Consider the following 27,691-nt stretch of genomic DNA (forward strand, 5'->3'; position numbering starts at 1 on the left):
TTAAAAGACGACTTTATTGCCTATTTAGAAACTTACACAGTTTGTTTAAATAGTTGAGTTTGTGTATACGTTTTTGTTTTTTTTTTTTAATTAGAGCTACTTAAAGTTTAAACATTGGCTCTGCACAATAACTTAGTAAACAAAACGATAATTACAAAGCGCTAAAATTGAGCAAACTACGCGAAGCACTTGACTTTACACCTAAATCGGAATAGAAGACGCGAGCAAACAATTTACAATTGAACAAAGCAGCCCGATTGGCCAGTTATAAGAATTATAATAATAATATTGCGAGTATTTTGAGTGTAATTAAAGAATTTCCTTTGCAGAGCATATGAAATGTTTGCGATCCTAGACAGGAAATCGAAATACACTCAAATTACACAATAATCACACAAATCACAACAATTACATAGACTAAATATCGCTAAGCTAACTTTTTAAAGCTAATTAATAAACATACACAATGGCCAATTGTCATGGATAACGTCCTATTCGGCTGTTAAGTGGGCACCAGCTAATTGGGTGCTGGTCGTTGATTCTGCTGCTGCTGCTTGGCATGTCCCGCCTCGGATTTATTCTCGCGCACCAACAACAGCAACTGCAGCATCATCAACGCCTCCACCTTGTCGAGGGGATCCATAAAGCCGCGCTGCAGCCACTTGGGTATAGTGGTGCGCGCATGACTGAAGCCCAGCTTATTGAGTATATAATCGACGCCATATGGCTCAATCGATTTTCCGGCCCAGGAGAGCAGCCGCACTGTCGGCTCCAGATGCCATGTCTGGCAGTCAAAGTGCCGCCAATCGCGCACAAACGACTCGATATCAAAGCTGGGCAGCTCCACGCCGGGCGGGCAATCTTTGGCATCGCTTGCACCCGAATTCGTTGTCGTAGTCGCCGTCGTACCTGTCGTGGTTGTCGGGCCTGTCGTGGTCGTCGTTGTTATCGCTACTGTGGCAGCATTTGCCGCCGTGTTCGTAGTCGTAATTGTCGCCAGATTCGTATGACTGCCCTGCATTGGCTCCAGGCTGGTCTTGCTGCCGCCTAGTTGCTGGCTCTGCACAGTCAAATTCGTATTGGAAGCGGTTTTCTTGTCCTTGAGTATCTCGTCCGTCAGATAGGGCTTGAGGTTGGCCTTCTGCGAAAGATTTGGTGAGGCTGCGCGCGCCGATTGAGCGCCAAGCTGCAATAGAAAAAAGCCATAGGCATGGGAAACTGTTTCAGGCGGAAGACTTTTCCTCTCATACGCACCACCTTCTCCTTTTCGGTGACATAGGACGTTATCAGATCGTGTAGGAAAAAGAACGCATCCGCATCGACCGTGACAAATATGTGATCATCAAACTCTGTTATGAAACTGCACAAAACTTCCGGTTTGGATTCTAGAGAAGAGCACAAAAGGCTTAATATACACTTTTATATATTTGAGTACAGATGAGTTACCGCTTGGCTCTGGCGTGCTGGAGCCCTGCTTGTGCTCGGTCTTGAAGTGCAGCTGGAGGCTGGGCAGCGCAAAGATGACCTCTCGATTGTGATTGTGCTCCTGCGATTTGGCCGAGCCGCCCGTGCTGCTGCCCGTGGCGCGTGTACGCTCAATCGAATTGGAGGCTATCTCGCGCTCGCACTCCAGCATGGGAAAGCGATCCACAGCTGTTGAGGGGGAAAAACTCAGCGGCATAAGCGAAAGGAAGCCACATTAAATTGTCGACCAGACTCACCATCGATTTCGCTGTTGGCGAACGCATAGTGGAACCATTCGTTGAGGGTTTTGAACTGTGGCGGAAAGATGATGTTGCGCGTGATCCGGCTGACAATAGCCATCGAGTGATTTTGCTGCTGCTGCACCTCCGTTGTCTGTCCGAGGCAGGAGGTCAACGTCTGTGTGACCAGCACCTCGCTGCTGTCCTCGATCTGTCGCGCCTCGGTGGCAAAATTAATCGACGGCGACTTTAGGCTAAACAACGCCCACGCTTTCGACTTGAAGTTGATGCCATGGAAGCAGGCCAGGGAAATGTTCTGGCCGCGCAGCTCCACGGTGCCGCCCAGCACATTGCCATGCCGCGGCAGGCGCGTCACCAGCGACGGCACCACCAGCCCAATCGCCTGCGCCAGCGGCTTCTGCCAGTGGCGATGATGCCGTGCATCCGTGTTGTCCACGCCGCAATAGTTGGCGGCAGCGGCGGCGGCGGCAGCGACTTGTGGTAGCTCACCATTGGGCTTCTTCTTGAGCTGCTGGCGACGCTTGATGCTCGCAGTGCGATCCTGCAGACGCGGCTCGAGGCTGGAGAAGACGCGCTTGGACGACTTGAATTGCTGCGTGAAAAACTCCTCGAGCTTAAAGTACATTTTCATGAGATCAGCCGTCGTCGACTTGGATATCATGATCTGCAGCTGATCCCAGCTGAGATCGCCATGGATAAAGATGAGCGCACGCGGCTGATCCTTGCCGCTGGCAGCTGCCTGCGTGGCCGTGCGCCACTCGTCCTTCATGGCCGCCGCAAAGGTGCTGATGCGCGTCATCAGCACCGAGGTGCCCATATAGTCGAGACGCAGCTCCAGCGCCATAAAGCTCAGGCCCAGCGTATGGTACGGCTCCATGCCGGCTTCCTCTTTGATGTGAAAGCGTTTGTTGATTTTGTTCACCTCAAAGCTGCCGCCCACAATGCCGCCCTTGGCATCCAGCGCCGAACCGCCCAAATAGATGCCCGCGTACATGTTCTTGTAGCCCGTGCTACCGATGGACAGCCGTCCGTCCGAACGGAAATCCTTGGTCAGCCAGACCACATTGCCGCACACATTGCCAATATTCATTTGGACATTCAGCTTGGTGAAGTTCACCGCGAAGATGACCAGCGTGTCCCAGGCTGTTATCTGATTCTTTTCCGAGGGCGGCGTGCCCGACGATTCGGCGCTTGAGGATTTGCCCAAGGATTTGAGCTTGCGCACCGCCCCGAAATGTCCCAGTTGCTGGAGAGGTTGCTGTTGCTGCCCCTCAAAGTCCAGGCGCAGCTTCTCCTTAGAGCGACCCTCGCTCGGCGTGGGTGTGGCCGGCGCACAGCCCGTCGGCGTCTCCCCGCCCGCCTGCTGCTGCTGCTGCTGCTGGACGCTGAGATCGCCCAGAAAGAGTCGCCGGACAATGCGACGCCTGTACCAGGCTTTCGGGAAGGCCAAAATCTCGGTGAGTCGACGCATATCGTACTTGAAGCTGGCGCTGCCAATGTCCACAATTGTGGAGAAGCGTATGACGGCGCGGGATTGATCCAGGGCACGTTTCGAGCTGGGCAGCGGCTCGATGTAGACCTTGCGGCAGCGCGTGATGTGAAACTTGACAAACTCCACATTGATGCTGAGCGAATCCTTGCGTTCGGTGTCGCTCAGCGGCGAGAACTGCGTCTCCTTGGAGGTCTTCTTGCCGCCGTACGGATGAAAGATGTAGACATTGAAGTCGGCCAGGCAGCCCGTCACGCTCAGCCCGCCCTGCGGCAGATGCGGCGGCTCCGCAGGCGGCGGCTGTTGCTGCTGCTCCTCGTCGGCGCTGCGCTTCGAGCTAAAGACAATGTCCAGGCTGGGCAGCTGCAGCATGCACTCTACCCGGGACACGGGCAGACAGCTAAACCGAAACGTCGACGGCTGCATATGAAAGTAGACAATGACATCCACCGGAAACGAGGAGTAGGTCGCATAATTTGCTGGCAATATGTCCAGATTGACGGGGGCTGTGTGAGTGGGCGTGGCGGGCACACTGTTCGCCTGGCGCGCGGGTATCGGCTCCAGCGTCTGCTCGAGAAACTCGAGGATGTGCGGCGATATGATTGTCTCCTCGGGTATGCTCTGCAACGTCATCCAAGCGCACAGCGTCGCCCGCTTGTTGCCCACCACGCGACGCACATGAGTTCCAGCTGGAGTCGCCGTCGCCGCCGCCGGCAGCTCAGCGGGATCGGGCAGCGTGCGCGACTGATAGTGCAGCTTGACATCGAGGCCGGGTATGTGAAAGATGGTGAGATCCGCGAGCAGAGCATTATTATGGCCGCTGGCATTGAAGCGTAGCTTGCTCTTGTCGCGCTGACGGCGCGACGGTGTCGGACTGCCCCAATCATTACCGATGCTCCGCTCGCGCTTGTGCGTCTTCACGCTGGCGCCGGCGGCGGAAGCTGCGGCTGCGCCGGCTGCATTGTAGGCGGCCCGATCCTCGCTGCTGTGGTTGTCCTTGGTGTGCAGGACGCATTTGCCCGAGTTGACCAGCACCTTGACGTCCAGCTCGAAGTCAATGTTCGGCTCCGGCTGCTGTTTGAGCGCATGAGCATGCGCATGCTTGCGCCGCATCTCGACGGAAATGCCATCCACATCCATTTCGCTGGGCGTGCAATCGCCCTGGAAGCCAATGCTGCGCCAGTCGAGCTCATTGTCTGCCGTCTCTGTGTCGGTGTCCGCATTCGGCAGCGATGTCTGCCGCATGGCATCCGTAAAGGTGACCCGACCGACGCCCGTTTTTAGCGAAGCGCTGCGCGAATGACAGGAGGCGGGCGTGCTCTGCAAACTGGAGATTTCATCGTTGGAGGCGATCGTGTCCAGGCGTCGGCCCGCATAGCTGTGACTGCCATTGTCCAGCGGCAGCTCCCGGGCCGGCATCCCGACAACAACTCCGACGCCGCCGACGCCGGCGCCGCTGCCCATGTACGACTGAGAGCGATTGTAGTTCTTGAGGGATCGGCGCTGCGAGGGACGCTTCCACTTTTGGATCATGTCACGGCGGAAGTATTTGTAGCAAATGGCCTGCAGCTCCTGGAGGCGGCGCTCCTCGTGCGCGACAGTGTTGTGCGAGGCGCCCAGAGTGCGCAAATCGTTGATGATCTTCAGCTGCTCGGCCATTTCCTTCTCCATCATGAACGAGCGCTTCTTCGAGTCAATGGTCGGATCGAACACAAAGGCGGGCAGATTATCGAATTCGCCGCGTCTGCGCACATACGTGTCCCGGCTGCTCTGGTCGCCCTCATCGCTGTCGGGCGACTCCATTTGTGTGTCGTCCTCCTCGAAACCCGTCAGCATGGTGAGCGTGTGGCCCAGCGACGACAGCTGCTTGCCAATGTTCACATCCAAATGGATGTCGACGCCCTCCATTTGCCATTTGACATTGAGCAGCCATTTGGCATTCTCGCCCTTCTTGGCGGCCGTGGTGCGCGAGCACACCTCGAACGTGCCCTCGGAGACGACGCACACGTTCATGATGGGCTCCACACAGCTGGGCTTCCAGTCATCCAGATTCGTCTCAAAGTCATCGGCAAAACGCAGACACAGGCCCTGGAACTTGCCCTTGGACACCAGTGAGCCCGAGTTGCACGCCGAGATGATCGTGTTCTCCAGCGTGATGACCACCGCGCCCTTGGCATCAAAGTCCTGATACGAACGGCTGCCGTACGACTGTGAAGAATATGCAAGATTAGAAATAGACCAGCTGGCATTTTCCACATGTTTAGAGTCCAGACTCTTGCAACTTTGGCTTTTCGGCTATTTTCCGTCCTTGGTAAATTTCAATCTATCCGTATCCTAAATATAATATACTAGCAGGGAATTGCCCCGCCTTGCCCGTGGGGTCGTTCTGTGCCCGTGGGAGATTAAAATCCACCCATTTTGATTTCCACTTCTATTTAAAAATAAGTTTTATCGAAAGTTTTTTGAAGCCAGAAAACATTTGATCCTTAAAAATTGATTTAAAAGCCGATCGGAGGGTAAGCAAGAAACTTGCATACAATCGATTTCCGCCAATTTCCCACTGTTGCGGGTGAAGTTGCCAGAATCGCTGAAACACGCGAAAATAAATGTGCAGCAAATGGACAAAACGTAAAACTAAGCACAAACTAAAACAATCTTCCCCGAGAAAGCGTGGATTCTGCGAAAAGCGTGAAACACGCCTCAAATGATTCGTCGCATAGATCTTTGGAAATAAACTAGAACACAAAACATCAGCCACCAAATCTTTGACCCCCATTTCGACAAAGGAGGAAGGGATTTTCCAAAAAGTACGAAACACCCCATAAATAAATTTGAGCCAAGATCTTTGAAAATGAGTTTGAGGCCGATGGAATGGTAAACAAAAATATTCAGGACATACAATTTCATATATATATAATAAATAATATATAATATTCAATTGGGTTTCCACTTACCACCGTGTTGACCTGTTTGAGGGGCAGACAGATGCCCATATCTTCGACGGTTAGTTGCAGGAACAATGTAGACAGATTCGAGCTGGCTATCTGGCCAAAGGCGACGCGATCGAATACCTGCTGGGTGTCGCGGTGGGGCGTGTGCTCGTAGCAGAGATTGGCACGCTTCTCAGCCCAGTACTCGTAGGCGTTCTTGTAGTTCAGCCAGACCAATATGGCCTTGTCCACGGCTATCGGCTGGACGTAGACCAGGGGACGCTTGAGCGTCAGCAATATGAGCTCCTTGTCCTCGTTGAGCAGCTCATCCTGGAAGGCGTTACGCAGTCCGATGGTCGTATGGAAAAAGGCATATTGCTGAAATTCTGGCTCCGCCTCGTCAAAGATCACGTTCCTTATGATCTGACCGAGCGACAAATTAAAATCGATGTGCGCCTTGAAGAAGAGCTTACGATTGCTCAAATCACCCAAGTTCTTGACACGATTCGACAGCTGCAGCTCCAACGTGCCCGTCTCGAAGCGCACCGCCGACGAGCACGGCGTGGTCGCCGTCAATTGGATGCGCTTCATCGATATGTTGATGGAGAAGAGTATGCGCTTCAGCGTCGATTCCGGCACGCTGGCATTGTCCCCACTTTCCTCGGTCCAGAGCGGCACCGGCTTCTCGCCGCCATAGACCTTCTGCAGTACCTCGTTGATCTCGCGCATGAAAACTTTCTGCACAAAGACCAAATGGTTGAGCAGATCCGTGGTCAGACAGCGCTCGAATTCGCCAATCTCGGCACTGGCATTCACATAGCCGCCCTGCCGCAACACAATACCCTCCACGCTCTCCGTGCACTCCTGTCGGTTATCCGGAATATATTCCGCGAGCACATGCACGGGCGGCAAACCAATGCACGCCTCCGACGGCAGGTTCATCTCATTCTGAAGATTAGCTGGATGAAGTTTGGCTTTAAGCGAGCTGCCAGAGGACTCACCTGTATCTTGGTATTGAAGCTGAGCGTGTGCGTGGGCAAATCGATGACGAACTTGGCGCGTTGCCCCGTGACGCCCATGGAGCTGACATGGTTCATGCGGTATTGCGCCTGCAGCGAGGGCAGCAGCGCCGCATTGATGGACAGGCTCTGCAGCAACACATTGAACTGCATGACCAGCGGCTGCAGCAGCCCGTTCTGATGGGCCGCCGCCGGCTTGGCCTGTACCAGGCGTGCGGCACGCCGTGCTGCAAACTGTGGCTGCGGCTGGGTTGCACCGCCGGAGACGGTCCGTTCGCGCATCTCGCTGTTGGCATTGCCCACGCCAACGCTGCCAGCGCCGCCCGAGTTGCGCGCATGGAACGGCGACTCGGGCTCCTCGGCCGTGTGCGTGCGCAGCGTGGAGCGGCCCGAGTTGCGTTTGACGCGCAGCTCCTGCAGCGTGGAGGACAGCTGCTTGGAGCTGCGCGTCATCATGCCGTGCAGCGCGACTGGATGCTGTGGTATGTCTATGTTAACGGGCCCGATGGAGACCAGGCCGCTGTTCTTGTCCTTGCCGCGCTTCGATAGGCTCGAGTAGAGCGTCTGGCTCTTGCCCACGGTCACCTTGACGACGGTTCTGTGGGCGGGATTTCCATTGTTAACAAGATAAGCTGCTGGTTGAAGATCTTTCCAGTACTTACTGCTGGCTGGGCGCCACGCCCTCAAGCAGCACGATCATGGCGCGTCCGACCTGGCCGGTTAGCGAGCATTCGAGGGAAACTGGTCGCGCCTTCTTGCGCCAAGTGGCCGTGCTGTTCAGCGTGGTGATCTCCGACTCGAGCTTCAGGCCCGACAGCGTCGCCAGCAGCCGCGTCTTGTGTATCTTGGCCACGCCAAAGACAATTAGACGGGTTCGCTCCTGCGGCACACCATCGACCAGCTGCATGTCGCGATGCTGTGGCAAAGGCGTCGGTGCATTCGTCAAATCGTCCTCGTCATTGTTGCTAAAACTGGGCGCCGGCTTCTTGTGCTCGTTCAGGGAACTGCGCTGCACCACGGTCTTCGTCTCGGGCATGGTGCCGTACAGCTCCAGCAGATGGTAGATGGTCTTCCAGCAGTTGGGCGTCTCTAGCAGCGTCGGCGGCAACGGTACAATGCCCGACTTGGTCAGCGTGTTGTTGTAGTCGCCGCTGACGCTGGTTGCGCAGCCGCCATTGAGCGAGGCCTTCGATTCCGTCGCCAGCTTGAGTATGTTCTGCTCGTGCAGCGACATGGTCGGACTGTCGCGCAGCGGCGACGAGCTCGACTCGTTCAGATTGGTGTAGCCCAGCTTGCCCTTGACCGATTTGCCCGTGGAGCGCAGCTTCTGCGCAAAGCTCTGCGGCCGATTCTTGGCATTGGGCGACGGCGTCAACTGTATAATTGGCGCCAGGCCGCCGCCGCCACGGCTGCGTCCCGTTGTGGGCATGGTCGGCATGGTCTCGTTGAATTTGTCGTAGCGCTCATCCGAGAAGCTCGCGCCGTGGCACACAAAACGCTCCGCAACCGAGGCAAAGGCCAGCATATCCGTGGGCTCAGAAGCTGTAAAAACTTGATGAGTAAAATTTTCAATTGGAATTGTGGTTAATAAATACCCAAACTGCACTCATCCTTGGTGTGGCTCTTTTTGCTCAGCTCGGGATGCTCGTGGAACTCGTTCTGGGCATCCTTCACATTCTGATACATGTTGCAGATCTGATGGAGCAGCCGGAGCAGCGGCATGTTGACCTGCTGCGAAATGAAGCGCACATTCAGGCTGAAGTTGATCACGGTGCTCGTGTGCTTCTTGAGCTGGCGACGGGACATGTAGATGACATTCTGTCGCGCCTGATCGACCATGCCGTCAGACATTTTGAGCACCTCGAGCTCAACGCCGACACGCTCGCAAAGGAATAGGGGAGTGTCCATCATGATGGAGGCGCGTCCGCCATTCGATTTCTTGCTCAGCTTGGCGGCTGGCTTGGAGCTGGTATTCGTTTTCTTGTCGCCCGCCTCGCTGACCACGATGTCTACGCGTATCGAATCAAAGGTGCCAATCAGGGAGAGATTCGTACCGAAGTTCTCCAGTGATGAGATGTCCGTATTTGAGAATTTGTTGATCATCTGCTGTGGCATCACGCCGAGACACGTGAGCAGCGGCTCAAAGATCAGATGCGCATCCAGCAGCTTGATGGAGTCCTGCATGATGGCGCTGCGCGAATGCGTCTGGCCATTCAGCTTGGCCGGCGCGGGACGGGCATGCTCCTTTTCGGCGGCATGCTCCTTCTTCTTGCTGTTGTCCTGCTGCTTGGCCATCCAAAAGTACAAGTCCTCCTTGTGATTCTCGGCGCCCAGCCAAAACTTGTTCACCGAGTTCGTCGAGCTCAGCGAACCCTCCTGCAAGGCGCCGTACTCTGCAAGGTATGTATCAAATAAATATGAATTTTATATACATTTATATGTTTTTAAGACTTACCAAACTCTGGCACCTGTTTCTCGACCAGACCCGATATAATGGGCAGCATTTGTATGCTGGAACGAGACGAATTGCCATGTGAATAATTCGAGGCTTTGCTGTGCACTTTGTTCAGACTTTAAAGAGCAAGCAACACACATATTTATATTCATATTCATATTTATGCGATGGGTAGTTGATAAAGAAAAGAAAAACACGAACACAGGCAACGGCATTAATATACGGGACATGCATGAGCACAAGGCAATCAAATGGAAAGCTGGTGAAGCACTTACCCACGGCGTGTGTGGTGCATGTTGGGCGATGTCGATGTGGATCGCTGGGATGCCGGTCCATGGTGCGCTGCCTCATGGCCATAGGACATACCACCATATTGCGTATTGTCTAAATAGGGAAAGGTAAAGGTATTGAGTAAATGCACATAACATACAAATAAATATCACAATTTTGCACTCAAGTGGCGTTAGAGACTAGAACTGAATTTTGTTGAGTGCAGTGTGCGAAATAGCTGAACGTGACAGACATTATAGGCATTAAAGGCAATTCCCGAGAACAAAAAAGAAGTAAATGAAAGATAGACATAAGTCTTAAGCTTTTGTACAGATATGTCAGAAAAAGCATGGAAAATTAAACCTTAATCCATAAAAAAATTATTCTTCGACCGAGAAAAAATAGTCTGATATTAATAGGATATGGACCATATGCAAAAATATTCAACAAAAAAGTTGTTCACATAAGAGCTTGATTGATTGATTGATTCTTTAATCGAGACGTATTACGAAATAGTCTGATATTAATAGGAATATGGACCATATGTAGAGAGTGACTTTGGTCAAGATATTGAACCAAAAAGGTGGTTAAAATAAGAGCTTGATTGTCGACCAATCATTCCTTTGGTAGCTTTATAATAAAGTAACTCGATCCGGCCAGTTCCCAAAGTTTTATGAAGATAGCTTTAAAACTAAGAATCTTGTTTGCATATAAACAGACGGACGGTCATCTCGACTCCTCCATTGATACCGATCTGGAATATAGATACTTTAAATAAAAACACACTTTTTAACGCGCTAATTAAGCACACTGCACAACATAATTGTAGCCTTAATTGTAGGACAGTATAGCCAGAAAGAAAAGTTAAAGTAACATTGAATATTTGAATACAAAAAAAAAATATGCAAACGCAAAGCATCAAAACAACATGAAGTCATGAACACTTAAAGCATTTGGAACAGAAAAATATGTATGGCAAAAAGTTGGGAGAAACAACAAATAAGAATAGAAAGTCAAGTATGGATACAAGTTGCTGAAGGAGCAGCAGAAATAGGAAAGAAGGAAAACATTTAAGGCCAGGCAAGAAATGCCTGTTGAGTTCAGCTGTCGCACTCAACAGGCAGCTTTTGCATAGCGCAAAAAAATTAACAACAGAAACGTGCATAAAAAACAAACGTAAAAATATATCGACTATGTCTATCAATAATAAATATATATATTAGTTGTAACAAAAGGGAATTAACTGCAGTGGTTGCAGTTGAGCAGCGTTAATCAAAGGAATACCAATGTGAGTTCGATGATGCTGTGTTTGCCCAAGTAATAAAGCATTCTCACTCTCTTCCGGATTCTCGCCGGCGCCAGCATAGGCGCCCATATCAACATCACCTTCACACTCATCCGCCTCGCACTCCTCCTCGTTCTGCGGGAACGAGAATGTCACGTTAATCGGACGTGCCAGCTTATTCTTGTACTGATGCTCAAACAATATCGGATTGTATAAGGTGTTCTTCCACTGACGACTCAGCACAATGATGCCCTGTTTAAAAATGTAGATGCAATTCAATTATGTTTATATATAGGCATTTTTAGATATTTAGATAGCACTCACCTGTCGCAGCGTGTTCAGATGCGGCACCTCGCCATGCTGGAAGATTTGCTCGATGCGCTGCACTCCCTCGTCCAGCACCAGTTTCTGCATGATGTAGCACAGCTGACAGCTGGGATCCTCCTGCAGCGTCTTCGACAGCAGCGTATAATTGTTCGCATAACGACTCTGGGAAAGATGAAGAATATACAATTAGCGTATGCCATGTAAATTACTCCAATTGCCCACCTTCTTGATCTTTGGATTGCGTTGGATCTTCTCGTTTTCCATGGCGTCCGCCATGAGGCAGGCGGCGACAGCCGTTTGGCGCGTGTGCAGCACCTTCATGAGGGATACAATTTTGATGGCCAGCCGATTGCTGGGATTCATCCAGGCTGTGATGGCCGGCGAGGCAGTGCTCAGCAGATTCCAGTCCAAGCGCGTCAGATCGATCTTGCGCGTGATGGGCACACAAGGAGGCGCCGCAAAGTTAAACCACACGGATTTGAGCTCGATCACGCAGGAGGAGGTCTTGTCGGTGCCTTTGACATTCGAAAGCGCCTTGTCGTAGCCATCCTTGGCGCCATCTTTGCCCGCGCCGCTCTGCTTTTGAGCGCCTGCTGCCTGCTGCGAATTGGCCCCCGCGCCCGCACCCGCTCCACCCTTCTCCACATCCTCATCGGCCGGCTGCTTGGGCGTCGCCTTGCGTCCGTGCTCAGCAGCCGCAGCGCCGCCATCGCTGACAATAACACTTTCCAGAGCATGGTGGAACTTTTCCTTGGGCGTTTTGGGCGTCGGCGGCTTTTTGGTAATCAAACGCCAAGCGGCCTCTGCCTTCGAGGTGGCTCCGCTGCCATCTGCAGTCGGCGCTGCGGCTTCACTGCCCGACCCGACGACCAGCTCGTTGAGATTGAAGCCGCCTCCGGAGGATGCAACGCCATCGGCGCCGCCCGTCATTTCGGCCAGCTCCTCTTTGCTGTTCTCCGATTTCTCGAAATGTGAACGCTTGACAATCTTGACGCCCACACCCTCCAGGCCGCACTCAAACATGATGTAGCCAATGCTCTCGATACCCGTGCTCTCCGGCATCTTCAAGCACTCGAAGAGCACCTTGCTCTTGTGCTCCGGTATGGCTGTAACGATGACGGGCGTCTCGGGCGCACACGACTGGCCCTCGGTCTTGAGACGACGCAGCTGCGCATGCGCCCGTCCGATGTCTAGCGTTATGACCAGCTCCTCCAGCTGCTTCTCTGACGTCTCGATGAGTATGGGCTCGCCCTGCACATTGTCCGGTCGCGTCTGCGAGGAGAGATGCGCCAGCAGCGCTCGCGTGCCCTTCATAATGCCGCCCTTCTTGTGGCTGCTGCCCGACTGAACCGTCTGCTGTATGTAGACATTATGCATGGAAGCGCGTGTGGTTTTGCCCAAGTGAAACTTCGTGGAGATGCCCTCCATATAAAATGTTAGCAGCGAGACGCAGCTGAGATCCTGTTAATAGAAAATTTGTAAATGGAAATTCCTTTGTATATCGTTCCCTTTACTCACCTGCACATTGTCCAGCGCAGCGACGGATATGATCTCCTCCACAATGGACGACTGCAGCATGGTTATGCTCACTTTGGGCAGCACAATCAGTCCCTGGGTCTTGGTCGATATGCTCTCCTCGTAGACATCGCTCAGGAATGAATCGCCGGGTCCCTGCAAATGGCGCTCGGTTGTCGAGCGCTTGGAATTCGAATGCACCTGCGACCAGTAGCTGAGACTCTGATCCCGCTTAAGTATATTATCGTTCTTCACTTTAGCTATGCACGAGGCATGGATAAAGTTAACCACCGACAGCAGATGCATTGACTGAATCGTTGGTACCGCAGCCTCAACCATTCTGCAAGGGATAAAAGTATTTGTAGTATGGATAATCTTACACAATTAAGAGAGAGAAGCTTAAGTCAATAGTTGGCGAAAGGCAGCAAGAGAGAAGCAGAGTAAGATGCGAAGAAAGAAAAAAGACAAACAATAAAAGAAGCTAAGAAATATTTAGGCCAGACACTTTGGCAGTAACGATGAGAGTGAAAGAAGAGGAGTAAGAAAATAATGAAAAATAAAGCGAGAAGCTTTGAGAAGCAATGCGAGAAGCGAAGTTAGTAGCTATGGAAGACCTAACCCAAATGATACCAGCAAAATGATGAGAAAGTGAAGCGAGAAGCGATTAGTGAATTGATGGAAGAAACGCAGTCCTCGACATTACGACAAGAGGAATAAAGCGAGAAGCGATATGTGATAAGCAATTCGGTGAAAGAAACACAGTCTTCGGCAAAACGAGAAAACGAGGAGAATAAAAGATAATAAAAGAAAGTCCACATGGTTGTCGCTATATCTTATTGACTGTTCAGACTTGAAAGGAAATTATATTACCTACCGATATTATAAAACCCCAGCCACCCCACTGACATTCAGTTTCGTCGGATTTGTGTTCAACCCAGTCAACTAGTCAAAACAAAATCATTGTCGTTGGACCAGAATAAGATAATATATATATACTACAAATTTAAGTGCCAAAGGTTTCCGAAAATATGTTTCTACTGCGAATTGGTTTGCTCTTGGCCTCGCTGTTCCTTACGGCAGCGTATCCCTTGGTGAGTAGACAATACTCTTTTAGCTAACCTAAATGCTCTGGCTAAAGGCTCGACCAAGCAGGAAGGCCAGGCGAAACCCGCGCAGCATGCGGCTCTTGATCCGGCCGACTATCCCGACCTGACGCATGGACTGAGCGATGCCGAAGTGGAGTCCACACTGAACGGCCTGTCGCTAGACGATTTGAATGCACTGAATAAACTGTTGGATGATGCCGGCAATGGACCATTCGATTTGGAGGGTGTGTAGCAAAGTGAATGGCCAAAGAACAGCCCAGTCCATAATTAATTCCTTTCAAAGCAAGCAAGCCTTAGGGGACACCATAGACAGGCAAAGAAACAGCACTACGACGACATGGATGCCGTCGATGAGGACCTGGAGGTTGCTCTGAAATCGAACAAGCAATCGCTGGACGACAGCTGCCACGACGAGGACGATTCGGACAAGGAGAAGGACCAGTGCACTGAACGGCCCAAGTGCAGCAAGCGACCCACCACACGACGCTGCACCTCAACCACCAGAAGATGCGCCACCACGGCATGCAAGTCCCTGGACGGCTTCCTGGACATACATGTGGATGGTGCCAAATTCGAGAGCGGCTCCAAGAAGAACTGCAAGGACATCGAGGAGTGCGATCCGGAGGACCAGATGTGCCTGCAGCGCAACCATCAGCGAGCCAAGCAAAGGTCGAACATACAGGATTTCTCCGATCTGGCCACGGACCAGGAGCCCAGCAGCATGGACAGTCTGGAACGATTGGCTGCCCAGGCGCACCGCGACGAATCACTCAAGCTGCACAAGCAACTAGACGGTTGGAATGGCAAGGATGACACACTGCCGGATGTGTTTAACATGGACTATGGCAAACTGTCCAATGCGAATGCAGCCGGGAATATGCATGACTTTAAGGAGCTGCCCAAGCTGGTGGCCGAGGACGAGGGCCAGCCGCAGCAAAGCGAGGAGGAGTCCAAGCAGGCGGAACTCCAAATGCCCTACGAGCGTCATCAGCTCGCGCGGACCGCACACGATCAGCAGCAGGCGCAGCAGCAGGAGGACAAGGAGGAGGATGAACTGGATGGCTCGGCGCTCGATGAGAATGCGGCACCAGCTGCCGTCGAGGAGCGTGGAGTCGGCGACGAGGTCGAAGCCGCCGAGCCATTGCCGCTGGCTAACGACATGGCAGCCAACGATGGCGACAGGTTGGCTGCATAAATACACATACGAATGCAATCGAACTACCTCCCGCACACACACACACACGCACACACGCACACATTCCTGTTACTCGTTAAATTTTGCAGTTTCATTGCGCAAAATGCGCGTGAGCCCTTGCGCTATCTTATCCAAACCGAGAACGGGGTCATCAAGAGCGAGAATGGGCCCGGCGAGCAGCAGCTGCAAACGGACAAACGACACAGCGAAATGCTCAACTATGACGCGTATCAGCTCTCCAATCCCGGCCAGACTCGGCTGGAGTCCAAACGCTACAAGCGCGACAGCCGGAAAACCGACGACGCACCCGAGGTAAGTCGAACCCGGCGCATTTAACACACAAATTAAAGACTCGATGCAGAACACGAACGAAAGCTACCTGAAGAAGCTGATGGACTCGTTCCCACGTGACCAGGGTGGCCAGAGCAATCTCAACATGGCCATCAGGCAGGCGAAACGCACGCATTTTCGCGTCAAACGAAGTTAAGTTTTCACAATTCCATTTGTTCAATTGACTTAGGTGTATATTATATATATAAATATAATTGTATATATTTTATAAGCATGTGCGAATAAATTAGTTAAATCGCTTGCAAATGAACTAAATCAGAACCGGGCTTGTTTTTTCTCTCATTTAAAAATCAATATAAACACTTAGGTGAGTAAAGCCCATACATTTGAATGCGAATAAAAATTCCTAGCCTGGCTTTTCATCTGGCTTTTCATTTGTCTTTTCATCTGGCTTTCCACTTGGCTTTTCAACTGGCTTTTTATTTGACTTTTCATTTGGCTTTTTATCTGGCTGTTTACCTGGTTTTCGATCTGCCTTTTCATTAAGCTTTTCAACAGGCTTTTTATCTGGATTTTCATCTGGCTTTTGATCTGGCTTTTGCCACTTCAAACCACACGCCTTCGCTCTCAAAATGCCAGACCAACGAAGGTCAGCCTGCCTTCAGCAAAACAGATCGATGGTGCTCTGCTTCGTTTTTGGAGTACATTGAACAAAAAAGTATTTTTTTGCGATCGATAAACTAACCTACCGAACAGACTTAAAGTGGATTTGGCGAAAAGTATGACACGTCGCAAGGGCATTTTTACAAAGCAATAAATAGCATGAAATAAGTGAGAAATATTCGATTCAACAGCTTTCCGCCCGTTTTCCGCTTTCACAGGTCGATATTTGTTTGTTTCTTTTAAATAAGACTCACCTTTGCAAGCCCTCTGGCAGAAGTGGGGTGAGGAATATATTTAGCTGCCCCTTCAGCCTGGCAACCACCGAGGTGCAGGCCGCGCCGCCTTCAGATTGGAGACTCATGAACTCGCCGTCGTCGAAGCCGTTTGTTGTCTTGTCCGACTCCTCCTCCTTGAGCAGCACACTGGGATCCCAGGGATGCGACTTGGGACCGCCCATAAAAGTGGCCGAGCTGTTGCTGCCTGTGGTGTTCTCATAACGCGGCACCACCTTGATCTCACGCCAGCACGAGTACAGGTCGAAATGCGGCAACATTTTGCTGCCTATATAGGTCAAGCCGCCGTCCTCATTCTCGTGGAAGAGCGGGGTGGAGAAGACGTCCGGGCCGAGCGGAAACGAGCAGCCGTTCCAGTTGAAGCACTTGACCTGCGACAAATGATTCAAGTAGCTGGCCATCAGCAGCGGCGAATCGATGATGGGCCGATTGACCTGCTGATGCAAGTTGACCAAAGCGACATCCTCCTGCGAGGACATGGCCGAAATAAACGAGTTCGAGGACAGTGAGGGCGTGCCCGACGACGAGCCACGCGAATCCGCCTGTCAAATGCAGAGCATAGTCAAACAATTAGAAATGAGAATTATGAGAAGCCAAGTACCTGGCTAAACGGCTACAAATAAAATTGAAAGTGGGCAGACCAAGGCAAACGGTGCAAAAGGTGGTCAAACCAATACTTAAAACTACACTAGAAATCATTTAGCTTAGACTAGCTCCAAGTTCCATGCAGAAGGCGACACATGCAGGCGACACATACTTAATAGAAACCCTTGCAGAGAGTTGAACCACAATCAAAGCACTTTTTGGAAGCTGCAAAATGGTTGATTATAAATTTGATTTGATGAAAGAAAATGGGGATGAGCGCTTGGAAGAGAGAAGATATTAGCTTTGGGAATATATATTCTTATTTCTAAATTAAGGTATCGAAACATTTTTTAGCAGCAATAAAATGGATTTGATTTGATGTTGTGAACATGAGGAAGAAGGCTCTTGGAAGAAGAAACAGAGAAATGATTATAAGCTCGCAACCTGGCCAAAGGGGAATATACATATGTATTTACAAATTAGGAAGCTGCAGAATGGATGATTCGTAATTTGATTTGTTGTACAGAAAATGATTAAGAGCGCTCTTGGAAGAAGATACAGAGAATAGGATAGAAACTCGTAACCAGCGTAGGGCATAGGAGAATACATATTCATATATACAAGTTGAGGTATCCAATTTCGACAATTTTAAACAGACGGACTAAGCCAGTTGGATAAGCAAGGGCTATTCTCTGCGGACACTAGATCACACTTGTTTTTCTTTTCAATTAAAGTTTTAATTAAGTCACGGAGTTCATTCTGTCTGCAAAGGTATAGTTAGCATCGGCATTCCGAAGATAATTGCCGTTTTTTAACCAAAATAATGCGCGACAATGGTTTAAATATTAAAAAATTCGCTAATAAAGAAAATATTTTAATTTAATTGCGCTACAATTTAGTTTAAGATTAAGGATTTTTAATTAATTATTAGTTATTTTTTTGTGCTTTGGTTTGCTTTTGCTAGGAACTAAGAACTACTCACGTCGTGAACAAAATGTCGGTACTCGGGTCGTGATGATATATTTGTTAATTTTCTTATAGGTGTGGCAAGACCGTGAATGCGTCTCGCGTCTTCATTCTGGATTTTTATTTATATTTTGGTTTTATTTTGATTTTAGCGATTAATTTTTTTTATAGATTTTCGTTTTGGATGAATCGAAAGTTCGAGTTTGTGGAGAGGAATAGAATTTAGGTGTGGATTTTTGTTTATATAAAGCATTGATAACAGTTATTGATAGAATTGAGAGCAAGATATCTTAAATATACTTAGAGAAGCATGCAAAGTTCTTCAGAACTGGGCTGCAATTTTAGTTTGTGGTGAGAGTGAAACATTAACTAGGCCCCAAAAGCAGTAAATCCTCAATGTGTAGAGTATATAATATATATATATATATATATAGAATATATGTAATTGAATACGTAAAGACCTAACATAGAGATAGAGAAATACTTTGGAGATTTTGCTCAATTGTTTTTACCAGTTCTGTGGTGCTCTGCGGCCGCTTGGGCAGCGTCTTGTTGCTCTCCGGTGCATGGATCTCCAGATCGCTGCGGTACGTTGGCAACGTGTGGCTGCCATTTTCGCCAATGCTGCAAAAGATTGGGAATCGGGTTTAGCTATCGGCTGTGGGCTACAATATTCGTTGGGACTTACCTGAAGTCCGAGGAGAAACGTTTTCTGCCCGACAATATGATGGATCCGTTCGCGCTGCGCTGCTTCATGGAGCCGCGCTGTGAGAGCACATTGGATATGTCCTCCTCGGCGGAGAAGAACATCTCGGATGGATTCTCCGAGGTCAGCGATATGGTGCGCTGCACCTCGCGCGGCATCTGCTCGCCGGCGTGCAGCACAATGTCCGCAATCTCGAACTCGAGAGGATGCGAATGGGGTGCCGAGTGCGACATCTCGTCGGGCATCTGTGTGGAGAATATGAGAATATGATAAAGGTTTATTATCTCCTTACAATATTATTTGCACTTACCTCATGCTCATCATCGAGCGCCGCCTCGCCGGTCAGTCTGGAGTCCGAGATGCTTGTCTTGGGTGGCGACACGCGCAGTCTGTGCGAGTCCGAACCGCGTCGCTGGCTGCCGGCGCCGCTGCCGCTGTTTTCTATGGAATCGTGCTGCAGCTGCAGCTTCTTGGATGGACTGTCCAGCAGACGCGCGTAAGGCACCTCCACGGAGGTCTGACGTGTGCACGTGTAGCGCTTGCTGCGCCGCTCCAGCGTATTGGGCGAGGCAATGCTCTCGCGGGACCTGTTGCGGCTGCTGGCCAGCTCCGGCTTGTCCACGACGGCGCCGCCGCCAATTTTGAACTTGGCGCCATCCGGCAGCGCGCACAGCTCCGACTTCTTCAGGCTGCCGTTGCGCAGCTCCATAGCGGGCCTATAGAGCTTGCCCTTGCCATTGAAATCGTCCGCATCGTAGAGCGAGACGCAGTGCAGGCTATAGGGAGGCGTGTGGAAGACCAGCTGCCCCTGATGCAGAATGCTCTCGCCAAAACCAAAGTCCTTGTTGTTGTTAATGATGCTGAAAAGGAATTTGAGGTTTAGAGTGAGCCAAGGTAACAATTATTCTTCTCCTACTCACAAGTAGCGCGCAATGTTGTAGTTGTCGTGCACATCCTGCGCCGTGGGCTTGAAGAACTTTTGGCCATTGCGATTGGTGCCAAAGAAGGCGCAGCCACCGATGCAGCCGCAGCGCGAGGTCTCCGAGCCCGAGCTGAGCGCGTTGCCATTGTTGGACCAAAGGAACCACAGTCGCTTAAACTTGGCGTCGTGTTCGCGCAGAAAGCTGGGCAGGAAAATAAAATAGTTAAAAAGGAATATATAACAAAGATTGAATACTCTTGCAGAGAGGAGGCATATATTAAGGGACTTTTTAAGATAGAAACAGGGGAATGGGGTCTCCTTCTGTGGAGATGAGGCATCTTGCATGATGAGACGGATGTGGAATATATTGAGGGACTTGTTGACATAGAAACAGATGGACATGTCAATATAACCAATTAAGGATCGGCTGAAGGATAAACGGAGTCTCCTCACACATTTCAACCCCATCCTATAGGGCATTAACAGACGAAACTCACTTGTGTTGAACGAGATGCAGCTCATGATCGGGTATGGGCAGCGCGGAGGCGCCCTCCAGCAGTATGGGGCCAAGCGAGGTGCAACCCACCTCCACCCAGTTCTCGCAGAGCTCTGCCGTTTCCGGTGTGCGCTTGGCGGCATTCGCATCCGGCACATTGTCGCGCAGCTTGCTCTGTCGAGCGGCTTCCTCGCGCGAATCACGACGCTGCGAGAAGGAGTTGGAGCTGCGCTTGCCGCCGGGTGCCTTGTGGTGTCCACTGCTGGGCACATCCTGTGACTTGAGCGAGTCCTGGTCGGCGCGTCGCAGCTTGCCGGAGCGATTGCTGCCCGTCGTGTTCGTATTGTAGCTGCTGTTAGGCGCATTGCCTGCGTGCAGCATAAACAGGCGCAGCAGAATGGAGGGCAACAGGCCCGAGATGCCCGACTTGACGCGCTGCCCGTGCAGATTACAATTAGCCAGCCGTATGGGCGAGATCCAGGCATGCAGCGCCGTGCCGCTCTCGATAAGATACACATCGACGGCATCCACCGAGACGCGCGTCATCTTGTACTTGATGTCCTCGGCGGAGGGGCACTTGTATTTGTTCTCCTCCTTGGTGTGCGGGCACAGGTTGCTAGGCACCCCATGATGGCAGTTGCGCACCGTCTTCGGCGACTTCAGGCAGTTCTCCGGATCGATGGCTAGCAGCACTAGGGTCTCCAGACCGGTAACCACATTTACCAGCTGCGGCAGCGTAAGCTTGCCCGTCAGCTTGCCCAGCTGCACCTCGACCAACCAGGAATACTCCAGTGTATCCTCGTCGAGGGCGCAGCCCTCGTTACTGAACATGGCATGGCCGCGTACCTGGACGGCAGACAGCAGCAGATGGCCCTGCTGGATGTGCTGCTCGCGCTGCTGGCGCTGCAGCGTGTCTGCGGTGAGCAGATACGAGGGACTGACGAGCACCTGCAGAGTCGTCTCGTGATAGCGCTTGTTCATCTCGAAGCCGAAGCGCTCGATCAGCACCACCGGGCAGGGCGGATCCTCCGGATTGCAGTTCTTCATCACGTGCGCCTGTATGTCATGCACGATGACTGAGACCATGACCTCCAGCGGGCGATAGAGGCGCGGATCGAAGGGTTTGCGCTTCTCCTCGGGCGCCGTTGTCTCCGATATGGACTTGTTGGCCAGCTCCTTCTCTTTGGCCAGCAGCTGATCTTTGGGATTGGGCGCGACGCCCGTTTCCTTTAGACTCACATTCGACTGCTCCATATCGGTAAAGTTCTGATCCTCGCCAAAGATGTTCTCCTTGAGACTCATGAAATTGCGCAGCACATTGCCATAGGCCATCAACACGGAGCTGCCGATCTCCAGCTCCACGGTGACATGATCCGCTGTCAGCGTGCCCGGATCGAATCGGTTTTGCTGCTGCTCCGATTGCTGCGCCTGCTGCCAGCTCACAGGAGATTTACGCACCTTAGGTATGCGCATGGGACTCAGAAGGATCTCCTCCTTCTCGGGCGTGGTGATGTCCGCCTGCGGATCGGGTCCCAGCGGCGGCACCGGATGATATACATATTGTATGGACAGCGCCAGAATGGGCACGGCCCAGCAATCAATCCAGCCGGCGCTGCGCTGGCAAATCTTGCGCCATTTCTTAGTATAGAGCTCCGGCCGGCGGATCAGCTTGCCCTCGCGGGTCAACAGTCTTGCGTTCTCGTCTATGGCTAGGACAATAGGTCGCACCGAGGACACCTCCGGCACGTACAAACTCAAGTCGAGACCCTCGCCGTGCATCCAGAACTTGAGCGTCACAGTCTTGGGCAGAAAATCATCGAAGGGCAGCGCGAAGCTCATCTCAAAGACATCGCCGCAGAAGCCCAAATGATTGTTCTCCTGGTTGGCGCTGCTACAGTCGATCCAATTGTACTCGTTGCACAGCATCAGGATCTCGAACTCGTTTAGGCGTATGTTGAAGTTGCAGGTGTAGGGCACAAAGCTGAGTATGTCGGGTCGCGCCTTGTTGGCCCAATCCTCGATTAGGTCCTGGAAGAAGCACTTATGCTTGTACACAATAAATGCGCTCGTCTTGCAGCCGGCCAGCGAGATGTTCCAGTCCTGCGGCGCGTTCCACTTGGTCGGATAGTGTATGCGCACCTTGTACTCCAGCGACTCGAACTCGGCCAGGCTGCGATACTGCAGCGAGGTGGTGGCCTCCACATGGAATAGCTGACCCTGGATCTTGGACGTGTAGCCGTCGGGCAGCGTTACCCAGGGTATGGTCACCTCCACATAGGAGGCGGGGCCGACAGTTATGTGCATGGCGTTCGTCTCCTTCTCCTTGGAGAACAGAATATCAATTGTCGCCTCATTCAGCACGCATAGCGTCACATCGAACGACTGATAGCTGCGCAGCTCGCCCGGTAGGGGTGTGGGCGTGACCTCGGCCTCCTTCCAATCGGATGGATAGAAATATCTGTAGAGATGATCGCGCTGTCTGTCCGCCCAGGGGCCGTAGCTAAAGTCGGTACCCTTCAGGCAATGCGCATTGATGCCCCAAACGGGCGGCGACGGCTCGACCACGTCGCCGTTCGCGAGCACGATCTGTACGGGCTCTTCGGGCACCACGCCCGGCTCGTCCATGTAGAAATACAAATCCATTTGGTTGGACATCATGACCACAAAACCCTCGCCCATATAGCGCGGCGGCTCGTCGATAAGGCCCGTGTACTTGGGACTGGGACAGAAGAGCACCTTGGCATTCTCCACTTTCGCCTTGACAAAGTGCATGAAATGATCGAGTCGACAGACCGCGGGCTTGGTGCTGTACGTGCAATGGGCCTCCTCCATGGAAATGGACAGCGTGGTCGGTGTGAGGCGATTGCCGAAGACAAAGCGTCCGGAGCTGATGTCGATCTTGATGACGGGTATCAGATCACGCCAGGTGGTCGCCTGCATGGCCTCCGAGTTCTTGACGCTGTTCACGCGCCTGTTCTGGCGCGCATTCTCCAGGTTCATGTTGTGCTCCTTCAGCTTGTTGCGCTCCTCGTTGCTCGCCACGTCCGTGGGTATTAGCAGCGACGGCTCCAGGCCGAAGGTCTTCTCCAGCTTGTCGTACAGATCCGAACGATTATAGATGTGCAGTTCGTAGCCGTTCAGCTGAACCGACAGCCGAGTGTCCGAGTGCGAGAGATCTGAATGGAGAAAAAGGACTTTAAATTGGATTTCTCTTGCAACTGGCCAAAACTCACCCTCGGAAACATCCTTGGGCACGTAGGAGCGCCACCAGCGAAAGATGAAATAGCCATCCTGCACGCGCATCGTGTAGTCGTAGGTGATGTACACGAAATCCCGAAACATTATCTTCCCAGCGAGAGGATTCAGCGCCACCGATCCGATCTTGAAGTAGGCGCCCTTGATGAACCAGCGATTCGCTATCTTCGTGATCAGCATGCCGATTACGCGCGAGTTGTAAAAGTTGTTGTACGTCACCCACGTGATGGTCGTCAGCAGCGAGCAGAGCAGCCAAATCTGCAGATGGATCGTAGTTAGGAATCATATCAAAAGGTTCGAAGTGAATGCGGTTGTGACCCCAGCCAGAAAAAGATGGATTTGAAAGTACCCGACTAGGAAATATTGACTATCGATTATCTATCGAATGTTTATCGATACAGCAAGCTATCCGAAGCAAGCATCCAGGGTGAATCCTAATTGGGCATCATATCGGAGAGTTCAAAGTGAATGTTGTTGTGACCCCAGCAAGAAAAAGAAGGGTTGGAAAGTGCCCGACTAGGATATATATATATATCTTACCATATATATCTTTAGCTTTTCAACTACTTAAGATTCCTTTAGGCTTATGTGAGAGAGCTTTACGACCTTCAGATATGCAAGAAACTAAGACTCACAATTTCCCTTATAAAAAATAAGGAAATTTATACTAGATATATAGTGTTAGGTAGATAGGATAAAGAGATGGGAAATAGCCTGTTCGGCAAGCAAAAGAACCTAAAATAATATCATATTTAGCTTAACGTTTAAAGCGGATCATGAAAAGAAACCTTCAAAAGTACCCGACTATGTGATACCCTGCCGCCACATTCATTCTAGCTGGCCCGCACAATGCATGATACGTTCCTTCTAAACTGAGCTGTTTACGTTCCGATCTTTATAAAATTTGTAGGGCATTAATATGACAGCCAAGTGTGCACAAATACCAAGTCGCAGGTTTTTAGCTCTCACAGTCTCTGAGATCGATGCACATATATACGTAATTATATAAAAGTAAGGTAAACGTGTTTGTTACGCTTATTACTCATGCCCATAAATTCTTCGAGTTAGTCACAAGCTGTTGAATAACTCCCGCTGATAACGAAACACACAAAGCGTGAACCAGATATTGGATTAGATAAACAAATGAAATCCGTATTGGATTTACTTCAGACAGATCGGATTCAGAGCCATATTTTAGCCAGCTTTGCGCTAGGCAAAAGTTTTCCCTCAGAGTTGGTTCTATTGATGCACCTGGTCATGGATAATTCCATAGTAAATAGTTGTTTGATTTTTCCAAATAAAGTCATTGCCGGGCTTCCGATTTATTAAACACTTGGTACATGTATTTTTTTTTTGTGGACAAACTCTAACTGAACTTGAATGTGGACAAGGAACCAAGACAGAGACACACGCCAATGCATTGGACTGCAATAAAAATTGTTGGATTCTGGATCAATCAAAGTAGTTGACCGGCACGTCGCTGAATATGGCGCCGGCAAAGGTGCATTTTTTGGCCTCCTTGATGACGGTGCAGCCGTGCACGTCCTTGAAGATCATGTTGTGGCCCAGACAGCGGGCCTCCTGGCTGAGCAGGCTGCGTCGGGCGGCCGGCCGGAAATAGGCGCGACCCGTAAACGGATTGACAAAGTCCGACCAATAGCCATCCTGCATAAACTCGACGGAATACTGCGAGGCGATCAGCACAAAGGCCTTGATGGCGCTGTTCACATCGCTGTCGAAATACAAATTGAATATGCTAAAGTTGACAGGATCCTTGAGCTTGGAGCAGGGTATTGTGAAGAGGCGCTTCATGTGGGGCAGCAGCAGTTTCGGGCAGCGCACAACCTGGGCTCTGATCGGCTGGATGCCGTTCCAGGCCATCGAATCGTGATATTTGCTTAGATCAAATTGATCGGCGGTCGTGAACAGATCCTGATAGGCGGGACCCACGCTCTGCGGCATATAGAACAGATCCGAATACCGATTGCCCAATATCGGATAGATCGGATGTATGCCTAGATTATCCTCCGATTCAACATCCTCCTGCTCATCCACGTCGACCAGTATAAAATTGGGCAGGCTGCTGCTTGTATAGCGACGGCCGGGATTTACGCATGACTTGTTCTGGAGAAATTTACGGTCCTTCAAACGGCGCATTAAAACTCTCAATGTTTGCATTCTGTGTGTGTGTGAGTGTATGTGTGAGTGTGAATGTGTGGGTTCCTGTGTGTGCGTGCGTGTGTGCGTGTGTGTGTGTGCGTGTGTGTGTGTGTGTGTGTGTGTGTGTGTGTGTGTGTGTGTGTGTGTGTTCGGGAGGCAATCGGGTGTTGTATCGGGCGAATCGGGTAATAAAGGTTAACCAAAATTTTTAACTACAGATACTAAAAACAAGCTAACGTATGGTCGAAATATGTATATTTTGATTAGATTTATTCGATCTGTTTTGCTTTGTTGGCGAATGCGATGTCCAAAGACCGCGAAAACAGATTTGAAATGAAATCTGTCCCCTTTTTAAAAGAATTTTGAACGTTTTGTTCATATAAGTAAAAACAAAAGGCTGTCCGACTAAAATGTTCGTATTGTATGAATGAGGCACAACTTCCCCCCTCTACTGTCAAGGCAAAATGAATGCTTAATTGCTACGTTCAAAAATTATTCAAAAAAAATATATATATGGAAAAGTAAATGAATATCCGATCTGGATATCGTTAAAATATGCTACAAATTCGTTATAAGCAAGAATCGGTTAGTTATCGAATGTCCACTTGTCTTAATCGATTAGTTATCAAATTGTATCTGAAAATCCAGCTTAACTCAATTGCCTATCGATATACTATCGAATATTTATCGTACTAAAATAGGGTAGGTCGGATCTGAATATGATAAATATAATGCTACAAATACGTTATGAAGAAGATTATAAATAGTTATCGAATATCCAATTGGCATCATCGATTATTTATCGTATCCACAAAAAAATTGGATCAATTTCGGATAGCTCGAAGCGTTTCTCTGCACTAAATGGCAATCGAGTGTATATTGAAATGTTGTTATCGAATATATATCGATACGTTGGGACAGTTATCAGTATTGACTATCGAGCTATTATCAACTATCTATCGATATGTTTAAACAGATGTCAATTATTGACTATCGATTTGCTATCAAAAATGAATCGATACGTTTAGGGGCTATTAATAAACGATTTGCTATCGAATATTTATCGAAACGAATATTTATATTAAGTGCACGCAGGCATCCGAATTACCTTGCCTAGTAAATAAATTATTACTATTAAAATATTTAGATTAATTAACTCCTGTCTTCTAGGGTTTAATTGCCTATCGAACGCCCACTGGAAAGTAATCGTGTATATCGATAAATATCGATTGCACAAAGAACTTGCTCTAAATATATTTCCGTGTGTGTCAACGACCAAAGCATCATAATTGATTGATAAGAGAAATTGAAATGGAAGCGACAAGCGAGCGGCAGATTACGCAGTCGACTGCGCTGCGCTGATAAAGCGTCGTCCTCGACTGATTCACGCTCAACGCATGCCATATTAATCAAAGTGCTGTTATATTGTACGTATGTATGCATATATGCATGTATGTATGTGTATATGCATGAATATACATGCATGTAACGCGTTGCCAATTCAACTATTTTTCAGCTAAATTAGGCTATTTACGCAGTGACAAACACTTCCTGCTGACCCGGCAACAGATGAACTTTTAATCTGTTTTAGCTTTTTACACAGCTTTTTAAGAAATCACGTCCCTATTTATTGTCAATTTGTATTCCGCAAGATAATTCAATTATTTTTTGACCATATTTAATATTCATCTTCCTTTTGAAGCCGCAGTTGGCAACACTGACTTAAATCTATATATATGTGCATACATACATACATGAATATGTGTGTATGTATGTATGTTTGTGTGTGCATTTTTACCATGGGTGCATCGATTTTCATGTTCTCCAGCGGCACATTGTGTGTGCGGTTCCAGGTGCCCACTTCTGGAAAGCCCAGCGGGAATCCATTGTCGCTCGTTTCCTCCACTTCCATTTTTCAGGATTTTCTTTTTTTCTGCACGTTTATTAAATTAGCGGTTATTGCTGCGTAGATGCATTTCAATTGCTTAGCACTTTATGAAAATCAATTTGTATGCATAAACATTTCATGTTTGATTTTC

The 27,691-nt window shown here is 49.9% G+C and overlaps 3 protein-coding genes across 7 annotated transcripts; 1 reads left to right on the top strand and 2 right to left on the bottom strand.

The window, feature by feature from the left end:
- LOC115765538 (transmembrane protein KIAA1109 homolog) lies at window positions 1-27,668 on the bottom strand. Of its 4 annotated transcripts, none has more exons than XM_030709161.1 (22): window positions 27,451-27,668; window positions 23,471-23,750; window positions 20,239-23,413; window positions 19,740-19,943; window positions 19,130-19,679; window positions 18,802-19,064; window positions 18,626-18,737; window positions 16,524-17,104; window positions 13,018-13,354; window positions 11,722-12,960; window positions 11,497-11,661; window positions 11,274-11,424; window positions 9,893-10,001; window positions 9,618-9,733; window positions 8,758-9,555; window positions 7,825-8,704; window positions 7,145-7,760; window positions 6,168-7,091; window positions 1,722-5,421; window positions 1,447-1,653; window positions 1,255-1,385; window positions 1-1,186 (listed from the first exon to the last, which is right to left on the bottom strand). In XM_030709161.1, exons 1-22 carry the CDS (start codon window positions 27,562-27,564, stop codon window positions 518-520), a joined length of 15,321 nt encoding a protein of 5,106 aa, XP_030565021.1. In that variant the 5' UTR covers window positions 27,565-27,668; the 3' UTR covers window positions 1-517. The 4 variants fall into 4 exon arrangements, with proteins under 4 accessions (XP_030565021.1, XP_030565020.1, XP_030565022.1 ...); XM_030709160.1 differs by having other exon boundaries at window positions 11,223-11,424; XM_030709162.1 differs by having other exon boundaries at window positions 9,618-9,673; window positions 11,172-11,424.
- On the top strand, window positions 13,971-15,871 carry LOC115765540. Of its 2 annotated transcripts, none has more exons than XM_030709163.1 (5): window positions 13,971-14,105; window positions 14,167-14,344; window positions 14,408-15,302; window positions 15,405-15,627; window positions 15,677-15,871. In XM_030709163.1, exons 1-5 carry the CDS (start codon window positions 14,043-14,045, stop codon window positions 15,800-15,802), a joined length of 1,485 nt encoding a protein of 494 aa, XP_030565023.1. In that variant the 5' UTR covers window positions 13,971-14,042; the 3' UTR covers window positions 15,803-15,871. The 2 variants fall into 2 exon arrangements, with proteins under 2 accessions (XP_030565023.1, XP_030565024.1); XM_030709164.1 differs by having other exon boundaries at window positions 15,691-15,803.
- LOC115765541 (methylmalonic aciduria and homocystinuria type D homolog, mitochondrial) lies at window positions 24,781-25,737 on the bottom strand. Its single transcript, XM_030709165.1, has one exon. It carries the CDS (start codon window positions 25,668-25,670, stop codon window positions 24,945-24,947), a length of 726 nt encoding a protein of 241 aa, XP_030565025.1. The 5' UTR covers window positions 25,671-25,737; the 3' UTR covers window positions 24,781-24,944.
- Window positions 27,669-27,691: the final 23 nt, after the last annotated feature.

Source organism: Drosophila novamexicana, unplaced genomic scaffold, assembly GCF_003285875.2.
Source record: "Drosophila novamexicana strain 15010-1031.04,08,12 unplaced genomic scaffold, DnovRS2.1 tig00000974-arrow-arrow-pilon, whole genome shotgun sequence".
In the NCBI taxonomy this organism is placed as follows: Eukaryota; Metazoa; Arthropoda; class Insecta; order Diptera; family Drosophilidae; genus Drosophila; species Drosophila novamexicana.

Coding starts and splice junctions, on each gene's coding strand:
- LOC115765541 (XM_030709165.1), bottom strand. CDS start 25,670: ATGCAAACATTGAGAGTTTTAATGCGCCGTTTGAAGGACCGTAAATTT.
- LOC115765538 (XM_030709159.1), bottom strand. CDS start 27,564: ATGGAAGTGGAGGAAACGAGCGACAATGGATTCCCGCTGGGCTTTCCA. Junction 17,105..18,625: donor CGCAGAGCACCACAGAACTG/GTAAAAACAATT, acceptor TGCATTTGACAG/GCGGATTCGCGTGGCTCGTC. Junction 13,355..16,523: donor CTGCCAGAGGGCTTGCAAAG/GTGAGTCTTATT, acceptor TATCCCTTGCAG/AATGGTTGAGGCTGCGGTAC.
- LOC115765540 (XM_030709163.1), top strand. CDS start 14,043: ATGTTTCTACTGCGAATTGGTTTGCTCTTGGCCTCGCTGTTCCTTACG. Junction 14,106..14,166: donor TTACGGCAGCGTATCCCTTG/GTGAGTAGACAA, acceptor TCGACCAAGCAG/GAAGGCCAGGCGAAACCCGC. Junction 15,628..15,676: donor AAACCGACGACGCACCCGAG/GTAAGTCGAACC, acceptor GACTCGATGCAG/AACACGAACGAAAGCTACCT.